Here is a 19,595-nt window from a genome sequence, read left to right on the forward strand (position 1 = left end):
CGTCGGCTATGTTGAGTATTGCGTAGTATCCTTATGAGCAGGGGTTGGATCGAATGACTCAGCTAACGAAATGTTCACCTGTGCCGTGGTATCGTTTTTGAGGCGGGAAGCTCGAAAAAGCGCAAATTTCTTATGCAACTTGTGAAATAAGGGGTGCACTTCACACTTTGCCAATACGCTCATCGTGATTCTTGAGACACTTTTCATGAGAAATAACTCTTAATTTAGCTCTAGCAAAAGTTTGCAACTGGCCCATTGATGTCACAGCATAGATGAGTGTTTTAAGAATCTTTTTTGACAAAAAAAGCTACGGTTCGTTATGGCAGTTTGGAACTTGCAGCAAATAAGCAGAATCAAGTAAAAGCTATTTAAAAATTGGACGTATTTATGCTAAAAGGAAGAGGAAAAGTTTGGAAAAGTAGGAGTGTGCTTGTGAGTTGAGGACCGTGAGAATGAATGGGAATTATAAAGCACCACTGACGTCTGCGTTGACGACCGGGACCTGCGAGCTGCGACGATGTCGCGGATCTCTAACTCATGAGTCCTGTCCACGTTGGTGTCACATGCCCACGGCTCATGAGTTTGCATGAGTTTCTCCGCTTAGTTCCTTTTGATTCAATGTAAAATCCCGATTTGCCATTTTGCCAAAAGGCATTACGCCCATTTTTAGGAAATCAGCTGCCGTGAGTATACTATATACAGGAAAACTTGTGGATGTTTTTCTGATCATTTTTCCAGACATTTTGTCACAATTTTATCTATTATGAGGAAATGTATAGGAAAAATGGTATCAGATAAACAGTTTTAAGAAAAAAAATATTAGGGGAAGTTTAGTAACATTTGAATGTTCACACACGGTTTTTTTCTATTGTAAGAGAGTATGACCTTTTTGCTGCGTTCAGGGAAAACTACCATATTGGTGCCAAATCCACCATCAAAATTTATGTAGAACGGAAATCGATAATTTCTTCTAAATTTTCAGATAATTTTGATTAAATCAAATATACCCACAATCCAAGTTTTCCCACATGAATCATCAAGGACCCAAGTAGCATTGTTCAACGAAAAAATCTCGATATTTTGAAATTATGTTGCGATATATTATTATGCGATTTTTTGGCGATAAAATCGCAAGGATCATCAACATCTGCCCGATCCCTCGATCTCGTCACAATTGTATTATCTCTATAAAATCGCATTCGAAAAAATCGCATTCGAAAAAGTCGAAATTGTAGCTCAATTCATCACAATTTTTTGTTCGATGGTATTGCGATGAATCGCCGTCAACAAATCAACAAATTTTATTGCAAATTATGCGATAAAATCGCAGCACTTAATCGCAATTTCTTATCCGATAATATTGCGATAGATCGACGTCGATAAAATCGCGATACATTCTTCGATAGAATCGCAACTTATTGCGATCCCTGCTACTCAGTGGCGTGGCGTGAATTGCGATATATTGATTGTTATGCCATTTAAACCCATGGTAAAGAATCAATTATTAAGGTATTCGCTGCGAACACCCCGTTTATCGATTCTTTTCATAGGTTTAAATGGCATAGTAATCGATGCATCGCAAAGCACGCCACGCCACTGCTACTACTTGGGGAGATTCGGCAACACGTTTCCGCTCATACGCTTTTTCTCAGCACGACAGAAAGGGAAGTATCACCAAGGAGGCGAAACTCAAAAGGTAGGGTACCCATCGATAGTATGTCATCCTGTATCGAATCCCGTGTCCCGCGCGTATCCCGGCGGCACAGGTGGAGGAACTGGTTGAGGAATGTGTATAATGAGCGGGGAGCGCTGGAAGCGCGGGAAGGGGGCCCTCCGCCGCACAAAGGGGCGAGCCACGAACAGAAATCAAACACAATTTTTTTTTAATAGAACTGCAAATTTTGACGTTTATTTCGTCAAATTATACATCACAAGGGGTACTATTAAAAGAAAATTTTACGATAAAATTAATGGAACCATTGATGAACTCTCTAGGTTTGTATCAATGAAGATATAAAGAGTTTGAATTACACTGAAAAAAAATTCTCGGCGTTTTTACCAAGGTCCGTCGGTACCTTTACCATCTCACTTTTTTTTACCAATTATTGGTAATTTTACCAAGACAGACTGGTAAGCTTACCTAAAAACCGGTATTTTTACTGTTTTTTCCAGGTAAGAATACCACTTTTATTGGTAATCAATTCCCGGTAACTTTGCCATTTTATCTCGGTAATTCTACCACAGTCGATAAAAAATATTGGCGTTTTTACCAAGGTCCAGTAAAATTACCGAGAAAGTTCAATAATTCTACCGAGATTTCTCGGTAAAATTACCAATTCCATAAATGGTAATTTTACCAAGAAAAAACTGGGATCAAATGGACCGAGTTTAACAGAAAGGAACCAAGCCACATCAGCTATTGCCAAGTTTAACTGGAAAATAACATTTTTTACGAAGAGAACGTTTGTTCGGATTTCTTTGAACATTTTAAGGAATTTGCTTCGTACCGTGGAGAATTTTCACTGTAATTTGCACGAAAATCCGCACAACCGTTTTCACGTAAAAAATTAAATTGCCCAATTAAATTTGGCAATAGCTGATGTGGCTTGGTTCCTTTCTGTTAAACGCGAAACCCTGAATTCTTGGTAATTTTACCCTTTTCCTAGTAAATACACCGAGATTTTTTTTCAGTGAAGTTTCTACATGATGTCCGATGTCTCTCATCGGTGCGCACCATTGTGCGCTGGAGGAGGCCGAGAGAGGGAAACCGGCGGAGACGCTACGAACTGGTTCCAGTCTTACCTGAGCCTCCGCCGCGCAACAGGTGTCCGTATCTCGTCGCGCCGCGATATTATTCCCAGTCTACTCCTAAAATGCATAGATAGCCCAGCACGGATTTTCCACTGGTGATTTCCCTCGACTGTGAGCCTCGATGTGGTTTGTGAAGTGATTCTGTTGTGATTCTGTGTGTTCCGCGGCTGTGTTTTGGTTTTTCCGCGTCCGTTTTCTTCCGAATAGTTTGCCACCATGCCGTGCTCAGCGGTTACTTTATCGTTGGCCACGATCAGTGCTATCATCGCCACGGCCTTACTGGCCATCGCCTTTTCCACGGATAACTGGATGTTCACGAAGGTCTCCAGGGAAGAAATAAAGGTTCGTCCCGATTTTCAGTATGCTGGGTTTGGTTAAGTGAAGCTGCACTTGGGTGCTGAGGGATAACGCCGTATGAACGTCCGAATCCTGTTAAACTTCCTCCAGTATAATGTGTTTTTGAGAAACATTATGATGATGTTTCCTTGATATCATCGCACACACGAGATGAAATTGTAAAGCCAATTTTCTAAAAATGTAACGAGTGCTCTAGAAAATTCGGATTTCAAAATAATAAATTTAGCAATATCCGCAGGTTCATCCGGCGTTACACTGCAGCGCGGCTGGGGACAATACAGGTTATTGTGGTCTGTGGAATCGTCAGCTATTTGCGGGAGCTCAAGTAAAAATCCCGAACATTGGTACTGCAGTTCTCAAAATCTCAAATTTTGAGACCTTGAGAGCTGTTATTGATCAAAATTATGTGAAAAATTGGAAGGAAAAAAGTTACAAATTTTTGCGGGTATTCGCGATTTATCCACAGAAATTTGACAACGCCTGAAGGTTCATACGGCGTTTCCTTGGCACGGTAGGGTAGGTATGATGCGTTTCTAGAACCCTGCATCATCGGTAAAATCAGAATTTACGAGATGAATGTAGTCTCATTATCAGAAAAATGTCGCTGAATTTGCTGTCTAATCGTGACAACATCGCATTGTAATGCATTCTTGCACTGTGAGCAAAGAATAATGGAAGTACAGCACAGCTACTGACCTAAAATAACAATGAGGTGTTAGCTCTTTTATTCATTATACCTTAAATGTCCGCACGTGAGGATGGGCGAGCTTTCAAAGTTCTCTCAAAAGCTTTCAAAATGTGAAGCGCAAAAGTCGTGCTGACCGGAGGTTTATCCGTGGCACCAGCACCACGACTTTGACCTTCCACGAAAGGAGGGAAAATGTTGTCATCGATATTGCTGGAATCCTCTCGCCTTAATAGGAGTAACCACCTCGCAAAGCAGCATACGAAGCATTTATTGCAGTCATTAGGTAATGCAATATTTGCATTCGGCTCACAATCGCTAGTCCGCGCCAACGGATTGGTGAGGGATTCCCATCAAACGCTCATCTGGTTTTCATGGATTCAGTGGCATCGGATTAATCAGCCGTGTCATGCAGAGGCGGATCAAGCAATTTGGCAACACCGGATTTCCTCTATTTAAACCTATGTTAAATAATCGATTCTTGTTGGAGCCCCTGGCCCCTACAAGGATCGATACATTTTCATAGGTTCAAATGGGGGAAAAAACAATGTTGCTAGTTTGCTGAATCCGCCAATGATGTCATGCAAAGGGAGAATTCCGAACAACATCTCTGACATCGCCGAATATTGTCTGATAAATTATTAATTGTCTGCAAACTTTTGAATATCCCCATTAAAATTGGACTCTGTCAATTAAATAAAAAACAAAAACAAAAAAGCAAAAAAAAGCAAGAAAGAAAGAAATAAATAAAATAAAGAAAGAGTTCAAAAGTAGAAATGTCCTTAAGGATAAAGAACCTAAGAGCATAAATAATCAAAATAACTGTGCGCTCATCGTAGCTGCAATAAGAGAAGAATTTTTTTCGAATGCCCAATTACTCATAACCTGACGGATAGAGGGATTAAAATAACTATGTATCACTAACGAAAGAAATCAACTAGAGTGCAAATACGTTGCAGTATTAAATGTGGGCACGGATTGACGAATGAAGTTGAATTGAATGTTGTTTTGTGCAGGTTAAATTTTCGTTTCAACATTTTCCCTACTATTTTGGACATACATTGTATTTCCTTGGGTGTTGTACGTATTGGGTACTTTGATTTTCAAAATTTGGCCTGTGTTTGCAGTTGAACATACAGTTAATTTCGCAATTTTTTTTTAAATTTTAAAATTTAGACATTTTTATTTTGGACATTTTTTGAGGGCGTATCGTCGTAGGTATAGAATAGATCCTACATCGCGATGCATTAATTTTGAGCATTTTTGTGCGCGGCTAAATAGGTGAATCTAGAACAAGATCAAGAACGTTGGCACCCTGTTCATGTGAACTTTCACTTGAAAATTTCACAATTTCGCATACTTATTTACCATATTTTTTGGTCGAAACAAAATTTTAAGACCAAGGATGTAACTCAATTGGATGCGAATCGTGAGTAGAATCTTTACACGTTATTTCGTCGAGAGCCGCTTGAAAATAAATGGAAATGTTAAACTGATTTTGCAACACGGCGGATTCCTGTGGAGTAAAGGTCGCCGCCTACCTGTCCATCCGCCGACCTATCTATGTGGGCTCCATTGTCCGGCCAGATGGAATTCGCCGCTTAAACTGGACCATCTTCTGCTCTCATAGTTCGACAAAAAAGTAAAATTAAAAAAATCCTGCAGAGCCGCAAGATCGCACCGAAAATATCTATTTTACAAGGATAGCATTTTTCATTTGAACAGATGATCTCTTGAATTAGTAAAAATTCTCAAATATATTTTCTGTGAAAGGATTCCGTTCGATCACAAAATCCAGCAGTTCCAAAGAGACTTGAGTGAGAGTCTACACAGAAAAACGAATGGCCTATTCAGAGGGACGAGCAGAATAAAACCTTTATAATTTTCACAGGGCTCATGAAGTTCACTATTGTTATCACTAATGCACTAGAATCATTACTGTATTTAAGCCTGTGATATCACATTCCAAAATTTCGCACTCAAACGTCAAAATTACTTTGCCCAATGTAGGAAAAAAACAAACAAAATTCTAATAAAGGACGACTCATCATAGTAGGTAAAAGAAAACTCTACGTATCATGCTCAAGGACTTGATTTTTTTTGCAATTTTGAGGGCCGGCAGCACTGTAATACCTTTAAGTAATGCATGTCTCTCGAAATTTTGCGATGAAAGGCACAGAAGGCAACCTGGAGAAAACAACATCGGGACAATAAGCTTCAGTTATCGTCGCATGCGACGGATCCTAAACGAATTTCATTAGCACAACTTGGATGCAACTATTCGAGCTTCATGGATGTCCGTGTTGCATACGCACTGAACTGAAGGCGTTTTGACTTCAGACACCAGCCGCCTCATCAGCGGCGCTCAGTGGAGCAAGTCAATGAGAGGAGTTGGGCAAAAGGTGGACACACTAAAGCTCATATCGATGTTGGTATGGAACGTAGAGGTTATGGAATTGGTTTCATTGACTTTCTCGTAAAATTCAGCCTTCAAGAGTCTTCTCATACAATTTAAAATGTGAAGGAACTAACGTCAAAATTTGAAGTTTTAGTCGCGAATTTCATGTCTAACCTCACTGAAAGGCTCGTTTTATTGTGCGGTGGGCTTTATTCTTTTATCACGAGGAATTAAAATGACAGAGTGCGTTCCATTTTTCCGTTAATACTTCGAGGAAATCTCTTAGACGCACGAATAATTGTTCTACAAATCATGCTTAGCACATTGCGGTATCAAAACTGAAGCACTAAAGATACACACATTCCTGCGCTTGTGTGCAACTATTCGTGCTCAAAGAATATCTTGGTAGTATAAACGAAGATCTGAAAGTGCTCTGCCATTTTGGATCTTCGCAGTAAAGCTCGCCATCAGCAACGCGCCGCGAGTGAAACACTGAGTGCCTGGAGCCTGGACAGTCAAAACGCCTTCATCTTCGTGCGTATGCAACACGGACATCCGTGGAGTTCGAATAGTTGCATGCAGGAGTTCGAATGAGTATTCGTCGCATTCGACACGAACTGAGAGCGCTCTGTTTGTTTCTCTTGCACTGTAACTTAGTTCCAGCGTTGCCGAATGTGCCGATAAAGTAAACTAATATTTATTTTGATCGCGACATTGTCAATTCTCGGAATGATGCTTTGATTGATTGAATATCTAACAACGTTGCCGTCCTAAAATGTGGGCTGCGGATTCCACATAGAAAGTAAGATTCGCAGCCCACATTCTAATGAATTAAGAGCGACAAATGCGGCAAAGTAGTATCTCATGGTCGCTCGTAAATATTTTTATCCGAAAACAACTTAACGGATTTAACTGAAAACTCCCCTGATTTATCCCCTGATTATACCTGCAGAATACTGCGAAAACTTTGAAATCAATTCCAGAGTCACACCCTCGGAAAACATACGGGTTTTTCAATTAATTTTGCAGAACACTGGAAAAAAAACCACATTGGATCTCGAGTCCAGACTCTTGAAAACATCGACAAGAAAAAATACTCTTGAGTCAATCAGGATTTTTGCTTGAAACAAAACGAAATCCGCTTAAATTATGAGGCTTGGTTCTTGATTTAAGTTGGAGTCAGATTGAATCAAGAGTACTTTTTCTTGTCGATGTTTTTAAGAGTCTGGACTCTAGATCCAATGTGTTTTTCTCCAGTGAGGAGTGGATTGACACGTTTAGGGTACGGCTATATTTATGGTGAAACTGCAAAAGGCTTATCTCGGTTTGCGGCGTCGCAGACTTCCTGCAATCTGCCATACTTTATTTTCTATGGAAATCCTCTGATCGTAATTTTGGAGAATCCTAGTGAGTTTTCTTCTTTTTATAAAGAATATATTATGAAAACTTCAAGCCATGACGTTGATTCGGTCACCTTTTTTTAAAAAAAAGCTCCTTTTAAAATAGGGGCGGAGATTTCGAAACACCACAACCGAGATCCGCATTTTTGCAGTTTCGCCGTCCATAGTACATACTCGAAACGACCCAGCTTAAAAGATTTCGTGAGTTAGCTGGAAAGTTGACTCTACACGAATTGGTGTTTCCCTTGAAATTTTGCACAGAAATAGTGCGTCAAAGGAAGAACGCCCCGCCGCGGCAGGAACTGCATTCGGCCACTGAAGCCAGGGATACCGGCCGCACAAGTACAACGGATGTCGAGCGTCGCACAGTGGATTGATTCAATTAGAGAGGTTGAACATGAAATTTGTTAAAATTGATAATTTATGAAATTTGATAATTGCAAATTTTGATGTTTAAATCGTCACATTTTAACTTTTAAAGAGTGCTTCTTGCAGAAAATTTCGCAAGAAAACCAATGGAACCACTTTAAAAACCTCAAAAATTTGTATAGGCGGAGTTATAAGCGTTAGAAGTTTCTAAATTTTGTCCAACCTCTCCCATTGAGTCGATCCACCGTGCGTCGCACAGTATATTGAGTCAAGTAGAGAGGTCGGATATAATTTTTTTTTACAAAAACTGCAAATTTTGATGTTAATTTCGTCACAATTTAAGTTTTAAGGGGCGCTTCTTCGATGAATTTTTACGAGGAAACCAATGGAACCAATTTTAAAACCTCAAACATTTGTATAGACGGAGTTATAAGCGTTAAAAGTTTCTAAATTTTGTCCGACCTCTCCTACTAACTCGTTACAGTGTGCGCCGGATGCTGGTCAGATGAGAAGGCGAGCCTGCTCAAGTCCGGGCTCAGATCCGCCCAGGAGCAAGGAGCAAGGACATCGACCTCAAATGCAGCCACCGCCACCAGAACTCGGCTCGCCGCGCGCACCGCGCAGGCGCAGTCCCCATCCCGGCACCGCGACGCGCCTGACGCACGCGCACAAGATACAACAGCCTCTCGGGCTAGGCCTAGTGCGTTTGTGCCGCAAAGGTGGGGTACAGTCTTTTCAAAGGGAGAGATTTGGACCGCGTTTAGCAGGAAGGAACCAAGCCACATCAGTTATTGCCAAATTTAACCAGGCGATTTAATTTTTTTACAAGAAAACGATTGTGCGGATTTCTTTGAACAAGTTAAGGAATTTACTCAAATTATGCATAAAATCCGCTGAAATTTGCACAAAAATTCCCACAACTGTTTTCATGTGAAAAATTAGACTGCCTAATTGAATTTGGCAGTAGCTGATGTGGCTTGGTTTCTATTAGCTTAACGCGGGCTATTTGACACTAGGTCTCACTAGAGTAGAGGTATAGAGAGATCTCCGGATCAAATGGACCTCATTTTGCAATGAGTACCTAATTACAATTTCTGACTAATTTAGAAGATAGTGAAACCACGTATCTGTCTCGCTGTGTTTCAAAATTTCCGCTCCTATTTTATTTTTTCGAGGAGAAGCAAGCCAACTCTATACCTTCAAATTATTACAGAAGATTCTGCTAATAGAGAGGAAAATCAAAGTAATTTCCAAGAAATTACGCTCTTTTTTACGTTTTACTGCCTGAGCACGACGTCAACAATCGTTGACTCCATGGTCAGATTTTGGGCTTGTTGACACCATGATCGTTGACACCATGCAACGTAACCCCGAAAACTTCAGACCTCACTCAAATTGTCAATCAATCCGTTATAAACCCCTTCTCTCACAAAATTAGGTAACCTCTCTCCAAGCCGGCTAAAAAACCCAGTCTTCACACTCGTGACGAAACTTTTTCTTCGTTCAGAGGCACGAGAGCTTCCAGCACAAGTGTTCATTGACTCGTGTGCTTTGCATCGGCCACGGGGCCAGATTTCTGGTGGCGGGTGGAGGGTGGGCCCAGGAGCCGTGCGCGAAATATCAATCAGGGCCCAGGGCCCGTTATCGATATCGGTACCGTAATCACGGCGCATTTCATCACTGCGGAAGCGTGCCAGCTCGACCCAGCGCCCCAGCCGGGGGCACTCCTGTCATCGCCTTCGGCCCCCGACTTCCAACACGGCTGCCAAGGCTCCGGTCCAAGTCCCTCCTCTGGAGTCGACGAGACTAACAAGGAGTTTCGGGTGTTATGTCACGGCTGGCTACTGACCTGAGGCTAAATTTTTCCTCTGCTTTTGCGCTGAGGATCTGTCGGCACTGCGGGCTGATCAATGAAATAGATAGATATAACGATAGAGAAAGATGGCCAAGAGCAAATGGAGTGATCTTGTTGGGTTGGTGTAAGCGGGTGGTTGCGATAAGCTAAGTAATAGACTAGCTAACTCCGCAACTCACAAAAAGATTCCAAGGTTAGTTCATCGTTTTCTCCTTATACAGTCTTAGAGAAACTCGCGTTCCAGCCAGTAAGATTGCTCCATTTTCCTCTCTACTTCTTTTTCTATGGCTTTGTCTATCAATTTCAACAAGCAGCCCGCAGGTGAGATTAGGATGACATTCTACCAGTGGTGGTTTCAGAAGTTTCCATGGAGAGTCCGAGGAGGTCATTTTGATCAATGTTTCTTCGTGAGGACAGCTCAAAATTGATCATAAGACGTCTTAATTTTCATAATATTCCTTGAACGGCCAGGCCGGAGACAATATCGACGGCCAAAGGGCGAAAGCACGTATCCGTTTGCAACGTTGTAGACTTACTGACTTACGTCATTCTTCTTGTGGAAAACACTAATCGACCAACTGAACGAATTTCTTGAAAACCTCCTTGATTTTTTTTGTTGCACTGGTAGGATACTCTGCCACGATTTAATGCCATTCTGAAACAAGCCAATTCTATTCTTGTCAAAAAGTCTCCAGTCAAAAAGAGTATCAAAATTGATTCAGCGCTCGACTTAACTCGAGTATAGGTTTCTTATTAGCGCGGAGTGTGAATTGGCATTCACGAAACACGCTTTTTCCCCATCTTATGCATCGAATTCGAAAACGTTTAATACATTCATCGTATTCTTTGTAAAATTTTTATGATTGAGGTGCCTACTTTCCTCCCTGTTAAGTGGTCCATTAACAATTCAAGGAGACTTAAACGCCCGTATAAGAAGACAAACTTACGCACCGCGGCATCATAGTGGAACTCTTATCTCGTTTCTCTTTGGTCCACTAACATTTGTGCTGCTTAATTATATTGATGAGCAATTTGTTGAGCATAAAATTTGCCTCATGGTCAATGATGAGTGTCGAGCAAGCGCTTTACCCGGCGAATTTTGGCATATCAACTTGGGATTGCTGAACCCTTTGCTTAACATTACGGTTGTCAGTCATCTTAAGGCGAATCTGAGGGCAAATTTCAAAAAGTAATTTCAAAATTCTAAGAAAGATATTAGTGCGGAGTTTCTAAAACATACTGTCTCTGCTACCATAGTCATGAGATCGGTGGGGTTTTTCCAGTCCTTTTTTATTTTTTTTAATGATAAACTTTCAAAATATCCATTGATCCAACCTGATTGTAGAAAGAGATACCTGCACCCAGATGTCAACTGAAAGTAAGCGAGGTAGATATAACCGTCTGAAAGGAATCGAAGGTCCCTCCAACGCACAGTGGATCGAGTCTATAGGAGAAGTCGGCCCAAATTTGGGAACTTTAAACGCTTATAACTCCGTATATTCAAAACTTTGAGGCCCCTAAAGGTGGTTCCATTGGTTTCCTCGTGGCATTTCTTCTCGGAGCATCCCTTAAAATTTAAAATGTGATGAAAGAAACAGCAAAATTTACAGTTTTAGTAAGAAATTTCACGCCCAACTTTCCTGATCGACTCGATCCACTGTAAGACGCCACTCAGATTACAATCGATGGAGGCATCAACGACATCCGTTGCGTTTGGACGAAGAGTCCATTTTTGGCCGTGCACGGTCGAGGTGGCCGACGAAGACATAGATTCGGGCGCCTGGCGGGTGCTGTGCAGCTAGGCTCGTGATTTGAATCTAGGATGACTTTCGATTGTTCTCCGGACGATTGTCGATCCGCCGTTTTGTAATTGCCGCGGTCGGGCCCCCTGCCTCCCCCCCCCCCCCCCCGGATGACGTAATCGGGATTGGGCGGAACGCGGCGCGTGGCGGACAACTGGATCGCCGGGCCCACCCGACAACCGACTCCGGGTGACATATTTCTAGCATCATAATTTTCAACCCGCCCTCAAAGTCACCGCTCTCGCCTGGGTGTTAATTTTGAGTTTGTGGGTCGACGGCATTACATCGCCATCGCAGACTCATCGATTGTTGCATGAGGACCGGAGACAGCACTCCTATGCTATGGGACAACCCCTTGAGAGCATTCGAATGTTACCAAATTTCCCCTAAGAAACTAAGTTTTTATTTTTGAGGAACGTTATGATTAACTTTCCTCGAACTTTTTAGACACTATGGATCGAATTACGAACAAAATTCTCTGAAAAATCGGAAGGAAAATATTTACAAATTTCCTCGAAAATTTTTGACTTGTCGATGGAGATTTGGCAACGCATGAAGGCTCATTCCTTGGCACGGCCAGAGTCCCTTTATACCGAGAGTAAAGACAATGCGAATCCATTACTGATTGGTTCCCGTATTTTAGGCCTTCACAGGGTCACAAACGAGAATAAAGATTACATCCAGAGATTTTCACCAATTGGACTACATTTTGCAATTTGGAACTATAAATTCTGGCTCTTCTGGAAAAACACTCATGTGCATAGGGAAACTAATTGCACATACGTCGTTTTTAAACCGGGCTAGAATTTATAGTTCCTAATTGCAAAATGTAGTCCAATTGCAAAGATTATAAACTGGAATGGACCGGGTCATTGGGGGTACGGCAAGGAACAAATGGAATGACAGAGGGAACGGAGACATAAATTCGGGGATAGGTTGATCAAAGATTTCAAAAAACGCCTTTCAATTTTTGTAATCTTTACACCTGTTTGTGATATCCACAAGCTGCGTTGTCTCAATTCTCTCTATAAAGTGACTCTAGCAATCATCAGCGGTTACTGAGAAATGCCTCCTCGAAAATTCATCATTACCCATCCTGATGAATTAGCAAATCATACATCTCCTGATGTCTTCCTCCAGAGTAACTTTCTTTTCATCCGGGCAATCGCAGATCCAGGAAATCGTTTGCTGGAAATTAAAATGACATTTGAAAACGATAAAGAGTTAGTTTACGACAGGAAGCAGTTCTGTTCAAGCGGAGCATCAAATCGGAACTCAATTCAAATCTGACGAATGGAGAAACCATCGTCCCATGATAGTTCATAAAGATATTCGAGCGAAATCTGAAAAGATTTAATGCGCTGGATCTCTGCGCTGGGAGTGAAGTTTCATTGTCGGTCTTGATCACGGCTCGAATTTAACGGTCAGGGCATCGCTCAATAATTTATAAACTATTTGAATCTGGAGGATAACCGTTTCGTTAAAGGTTACCATCGGCCTTTCGTAAGTTTTTGAGCTTTATCATCTTATTGTAGATTACCTCTTTAACTTACGATCATTGGATTTTGATTTTTCATGCATCCAATCACAACTATTGCCCAGCGCTCTAGAAAAGTATATAATAGTTCCGGAAAATTAATATAATATACCTAACTCTGTTGAAGCATTTTTTCGGCAATACTCGTATTATTTCCCAAACCCCAAGAATATGATCAATCATATTGTTTCACAAAACAAATAAAAATATTATATTTTTTCCAAATACCCGGCTCCGATCGGGAATAAATTTTTATTGCATGAGCTAGTAATCAATTGATTTGTTTTTAGGTATAAAACTAGAGCGCTGTGTAGTAAGTTTTAGACACTTCTCTCCACTATAATTTACCATTAAATATCAACCGGTTTGAACGAAAGGCGTGGTCACATAGGTTTCTGAAAATATATTCTCATAATTCTTTTCTACGAGAAAAAAATTTCGGTGTAACGATGTTTGTTCGCATTTGGGCATCTTTATCCTCTTGACAGCCGTGTTTTAGGACTTATTTGTAAACTCCAACGAGGTGAAAAATGTCACGAGATTGAATAAAAAATAAACAAACCTAAAAGAAAAAAGCTAGAGATACCTGTGAGTGGGCGTAACATGATCATCTTGTTTATAGCTTGAATGAAACAATAAGTCACGTTGCGAAATCATGAATGTTTTTTTCGAGGATTGGAATATCAAGCGGAGATTTTCCCTCTGAAAGTGTCTCGGATTTCACCAGAATCCCAGAGAGAGAATTGTTTCAATTAATTTTGCAACCGTGGATAGGAACATTCCTTCCGAATTTAGGTCTTAGCTATACGAAAAAATATCCGACTCTACGTTTTTTGGGGCTGGAGTACCTAATTTCAGCATGAGTTTGTAGTATCCAAAAGAGTCCTCGTTTTTTTGAAAGACGATCGCATCTCCTTAATTCCCTTCCAAAGAAAAGAAGAGAGGATCTCGTTGAAGAGATTTCACTTATTTTGATTGGCTTTGCTGATCCTCTTTTTTGGTGATTTCGATTTCTCCACGGGTCGGGATCGGTGTCAGATTATCTCACGAGATCTGCATTTTTGTTTTAATTGTAAAAGTCAAAGAGTAATCAAGATCGTGTCATCCTCCGGGCATTACTCCGCGATAATTCACTTTCTAATTTGATCACTCCGTCCACCGCGTAGCCGATGCTCATCCAAAAATCTTTCTTTCCTTCTCGTCCTCTCGAGAGACTGTTGTTTGTTGAGTTTTGTGTTTGGTCCTCAATTGACCAAGAATTGAAGTTCAAAATGTATAAAACCGTAATGCGTGGTGATGAAAAATCTCACATTCAAGATGCATTACTAGAAAATTGGCTCCATTATTTTTTTTTTTTTTCAATAATAAAAGAAAAACATACTATTCTATGAAAGAAGTGAATAAAAACTTACCTCCGGAATTCCGAAAATCGGGTTGTTTTGCGATTTAAAAAAAAAAAAAAAAAAAATAAATAATATTACTGTTGGTTCATCCATAAAAATCCTATCTGCATAGGAATCATTAAAGTGGGAAAGAGAAAAACAACAGAAAGCAGGAGGAAAGAGAAGAAGTAAAAATAATGGAAGAGAGAGGAATGAGAAGAGAGAAGGAGAATAAGAAGAGGAAGAGAATACAGAATGCAAGAAAAAGGGAGAAGAAGCTAAATATGACGTGCATATGGAGGTAGAGAAAGGAAGAGAGAGAAGGGAAAAGGGAAAAAGAGAAGAATGAAGAAGAAGAAGAGAAAAAATAAGAAAGAGAGGCAAAGAGTAAGAGGGCAACCAAAAGGAACAGAAAAAAGAGAAAATAAATACGAAGAAGAAGAAGAAGAAAAAAGCGAGGTGGAGTAGAAGGAGAAAAAGGAGAATGATGTGTCTGCGTAGTAAAATCAATAGTACATACGTTGTTCCTTACAATAACCTAAAATATTAGTTCCTAATCGCAAAATGTAGTCTTATTATTGGAGTTACCACAGCGCACAACCACTTCACGGACCCGCTCGCCGCACGTCTTGTCTCATCACCATCTTTTCCCATCTTCTTTTGTTAGTTTTTTCTACTAATTTCAGTATTTGAATGGCTTGTCATCACAATCTCCAAGCCAGCATAGTGACGAGATGATCGATTTTTGGGTCAGAATCGAGCGATGGGCGAAGCAGCGTCATAGCGGACAATCACTCGTCCACGCTGAGGCCATCTCTATGCACACGTCACGTTCTCTATGAGAGTCGCGGCAAATGAGATGCGCCTGCCGTTTCGTGGAAAAACACCGTATGAGCTTTTAGACGTTGCCAAATTTCCATCGATAAAATACGAATTTTCTGGAGACTCGTGAATATTCTTCATTGACGTTTGCTCTCAGAGAAATCTAGCGTACCTAAAAATTTTAAGAAAAAATATTCATAAATTTGCTCGGAGTCGATATTATTTTATCACTTTGTTGTGTATGCACATTCTTTACATGAGAGTCGAGGCAAATGAGATGCGGTTGCTGTGCGCTGTACTAAAGAAAAACAGCGTTGAGCGTCTAAGCGTTGCCGTATTTCCATCAATAAAATACGAAATTTCTGGAGAAATCCTGAGTATTTTTCATTGACATTTTCAGAAAATCTTTCTCGCAGGTTCGTTTAGCGTAACCTAAAATTCAGGTTTTCGGTTTTTAAAAAATCCTGCGACCACGATCTATTATTGAGTTGGATTATGACAGGAAAATTGCAAAAGAATAGAATAGAATGAAATTTAAGAAGAGTATTTCTTCACGCTAACTGAGGAAAAAGAAAACATTCTTAATTATTCTCAGAAACGAATGTTTTATCTAGAGAATTTTGGCACCACTGGAATCTTCATACGGCGTTGTTATGCGTGGCCGCCGCCAGGCAAATTTCACCGCCCGCTGACCACCGGATGACCGTGAACTTGGTAATTTGTATTTTTTGTCAGTGAATTATTACTCAGGCTCAGGCTTATGCAGGCATCTCACTTCTTTTGGTTCTTTTGAGATTTTTCAGTTGCTTAGACTGTGTAGAGGAATGCTGATACTGTGGATCTGCTTGGAAAGTATACTTAGGATCGTATTCTTAGTCGTTCCTCAAGCAGCTTCTTTCCTTAGGAGGCCCCATACGGCTAACATCGTGATTGTGCGAGCTTCGAAATCCGAGACATCACTGACAAACAATTTCAATTACATGAACTGAGCTTGCGGTGCGTTCCATATCATCCTAACTATTCGGTATGTCAAATTGAGGGAAAGTGAACTGAAGAAAGAGGTTCGGTGACACGAACTGAAAGTTCGATTTGACAAACCGAATAGTTGAGATGACATGGAACACCGAACATTCAGTCCATATGACAGAATTTTTTTCATTCAGTGTAGTATCGATGCAGGAAGGAGTGAGATTGCATGATCTACGACACTAAATTATGACGAGTTTCACAAATATTTGATATCCTTCGATTTAAGGTGCCGAATTGCAGTCAGAGGGCAGAACCCTGTTGTTTCGCACTAAAATACGGAGAATATACGTTCTTTTGTTAGGTTTTTACCATAGTAATACGATGTAGGTGGAAAAATATCCCTGATGAAGATACAATGGTCGTGCGTGCTGCGTCGCTACTTTCTTACCCCAGCGTTGAAGTCTCCGTGTCCAAAAATGGGCGAATAGACGAAGGACATTGGAATTTGGCTATATTTTTCAATAAGGAATTACTATTTCTGGCTCTTTTAGAAACAAACTGTGTACCATTTGATTCCTCGTGCAAACGGGTGCTTTTATAAATGATCCAGAAAGAGTAGTTCCTCACTGCAAAATGTAGTTCAATAAGTGAATAAAATTACGAAGTAGCATTCTCTGTAATTGACAATATATACCTCCTCGCTGGACGAAAAACCTAAAGTCTACTTAAATCAACTCGGGTGACAAACTAATTATGTACGTGTTGCAATGTGATCATTGTCGCAGACTTATGGGTATTTTTGCTGGATAAAGCTTGAATCGCAGCCTAGGATTAATATGCTGAAACCTGAAAATGTCAAAATTCATGATCGACATTTTTCTGAGGATTTCCCCAAATGTATTCGTGTCCTTTGAAGTGTTTATGAATATTTTGTGCTGGCCTCAAAATGTATGCACTGGTGCGCTATCCATACCGTGGAAAGTAAGTAGCATGCAACCGGTGCGAATTTCCTGAATGAAACCGCATGAATTTATGAATGAAACCTGATATTAGCGGGGGTGCTTAAAGTAGTGGAGGTGTGTGGATGGTAAAGGGTCACCTGTTTACTTTTTAGCTGGATTTTTCACCCACGTTCCGATTTTTTTCAGCAACCAAGTGTCGGTTTGCAAACTGGTTTTTTTAGCCTTGAAACAATGATGAGCCTCCCCCCCCCCCCCCCCCCCGGGTTCATCCGCGAGCGAGCGCGATGATGCGATGCGTGCGTGAGAAATCCACGCAAGATGGTGTGCGTTACGCTCGTGATTTCTGGCGGCCACGTCTGCCAAATTTCGCTCAAAACACCGCGAATTTAATGGTAATACTTTCGAGGGAACGGAGATTTCCGGTTTGTTTCAAATAACGGCATTTAAAATCGGGTTTTAAGCGAGAGCATGTTCGATCAAAGACTCGAGAGCCGACCTCCACCAATGCTCGAGCGAACGAATATAGTGCTTTTGGGGGGACATTTTTTCCACTTTTTTTATTACTTGGAAAATTTAAAATTGATGCGAGTTGTATAGTGATGGAGGAAAATTAAAGTCGTTTATGGCTTTAGCAGTCGTAAGTGTTTCAAACTGTTGCTTTCCAGACGAAGGAACTTGATTCCATTTCACGGTTGCAAAAGTGACTCAAACCATTCAAATTTTTACAAGATATATGCTTGTGCAATTTGTGTCCAAAATCTATCCGATCTTTGCTTGAAATCAGAGGAAAAATCAGTGAAATGAACATTGAATTATGCCCGGAAATCTCCCAGTGAAAATGAAATTGGTATGGGAAAATTTAGCAACATCGAAATGTAGCTACGTTCTTTCGAAAGAGCCTAAGAATTGCAGCCATTTTTCTTTTTTCTATAAGAGTCCTTCAGAATCCACTCAAACTAACTAAGTAACTAACTAACAGGTCGCTATTATGGCGCTTTTGTGCGCTCTGCGACATCTAACCGCCACCGATAGCGATCCTGCCATAGCTCCTCCGGCAAATCGCATCTCCTCATTTCCTGCCCTTTACCATCAATCCACGATTTAGCAGGGCGTCCGTACGTTCCAATCTCCACGGACCCACCCTGCACCCTCCTCTGCCTTATTTTGGCTCTAAACTTGTGTTATCTATCTTGATCGTGTGAAAGCAGCTTTTCTATTAAATCTAATACATTTCCGCAGCTGCATCGGTTACGAATGCCCATCTCTCATGAATCTAGACACACACGACTCTGCGGTATGAATCAATCCAAACGCGTCGAAAACTCATTTTCAACGCTTACCATCGAGCCGAAATGTGCGCATCTTACCGAATGACGAGCAGTTCCCGACTGCTAATGCTCGCCTTGCGTCACGACTTGCTGCCCTCAAAATCGGAGTGAAACCCATCCGGGGTCGGTCCGTGCGCATGGTTCCAATGGTCCCGTGGAAGTATTGAATCAATTAGTGGTCATTGGGCGTGCGTTCGCTAATGGCCACTGCTCGCTCTCCTGTGACCGATTCCCGACTGCAACAGGAGTCGGCTACAGACCTGTCCGCATCGTGGCACAACGCAGCGCGCCAAGTCAAAAGTTACATCGCTTCTTATAATCAGCGATAATCGATCTCATTACCGCCGGGCTCCCGTGTGCTGCGTAACACCCCCGTCCGCTATTAGCTCGGAATTATACAATGACTGACCGTTGTCGGTAGAGTACCTTCGTAGGAAGGGTATGGACCTCGGTGGATCCATTTCTGATTGGTTCAACCATCTTGGAGCCGTCCATAACGTACGCAACGCACTTTTTCGGCATGTTTGACCCCCCCCCCCCCCATCCTACCCCTTATTTGTAACGTTTTACTGACGTAGGCTCCTATCCTTTAACACAAAATCGCGTAAGAACATATGAGTAGCCTAGAGGACAAGGAGCATAAATGCAGTTTTCGAAAAAGTTTGAATATTGATAATTTAAAGTAAAGCTAGTGTTAATGCATATGCTGTGAAAAATTTGCTTCCAAATTCCAATTACTAAGCGCCTAGAAGACAGCTTAAACTTTCTTTTCATCATAAGGATCCATGTAATTTCGAAACTTCAAATACGTATTTCTCGAAACAGTAAGAACTGCACTTATGCACCTTGTTCCCCAAGCCCCTAAAATGCGTTTAAGTGGATCTATGTTTTTTGAAGCATCAGGTCCTTATTGATATC

The 19,595-nt window shown here is 41.0% G+C and overlaps 1 protein-coding gene across 1 annotated transcript in view; it reads left to right on the forward strand.

Moving 5' to 3' along the window:
- The first annotated feature begins 2,780 nt into the window (after window positions 1–2,780).
- LOC109038766 (transmembrane protein 178B) overlaps window positions 2,781–19,595 on the forward strand; it is a 152,990-nt gene continuing 136,175 nt past the window's right edge. Inside the window, exon 1 of the mRNA XM_019053952.2 lies at window positions 2,781–3,153. Within this exon, the coding sequence (XP_018909497.1) occupies window positions 3,028–3,153 (126 nt within the window). The 5' untranslated portion in view covers window positions 2,781–3,027. The remainder of the gene's footprint in view (window positions 3,154–19,595) is intronic.

This window comes from Bemisia tabaci, chromosome 8 (genome assembly GCF_918797505.1).
Source record: "Bemisia tabaci chromosome 8, PGI_BMITA_v3".
Classification (NCBI taxonomy): Eukaryota; Metazoa; Arthropoda; class Insecta; order Hemiptera; family Aleyrodidae; genus Bemisia; species Bemisia tabaci.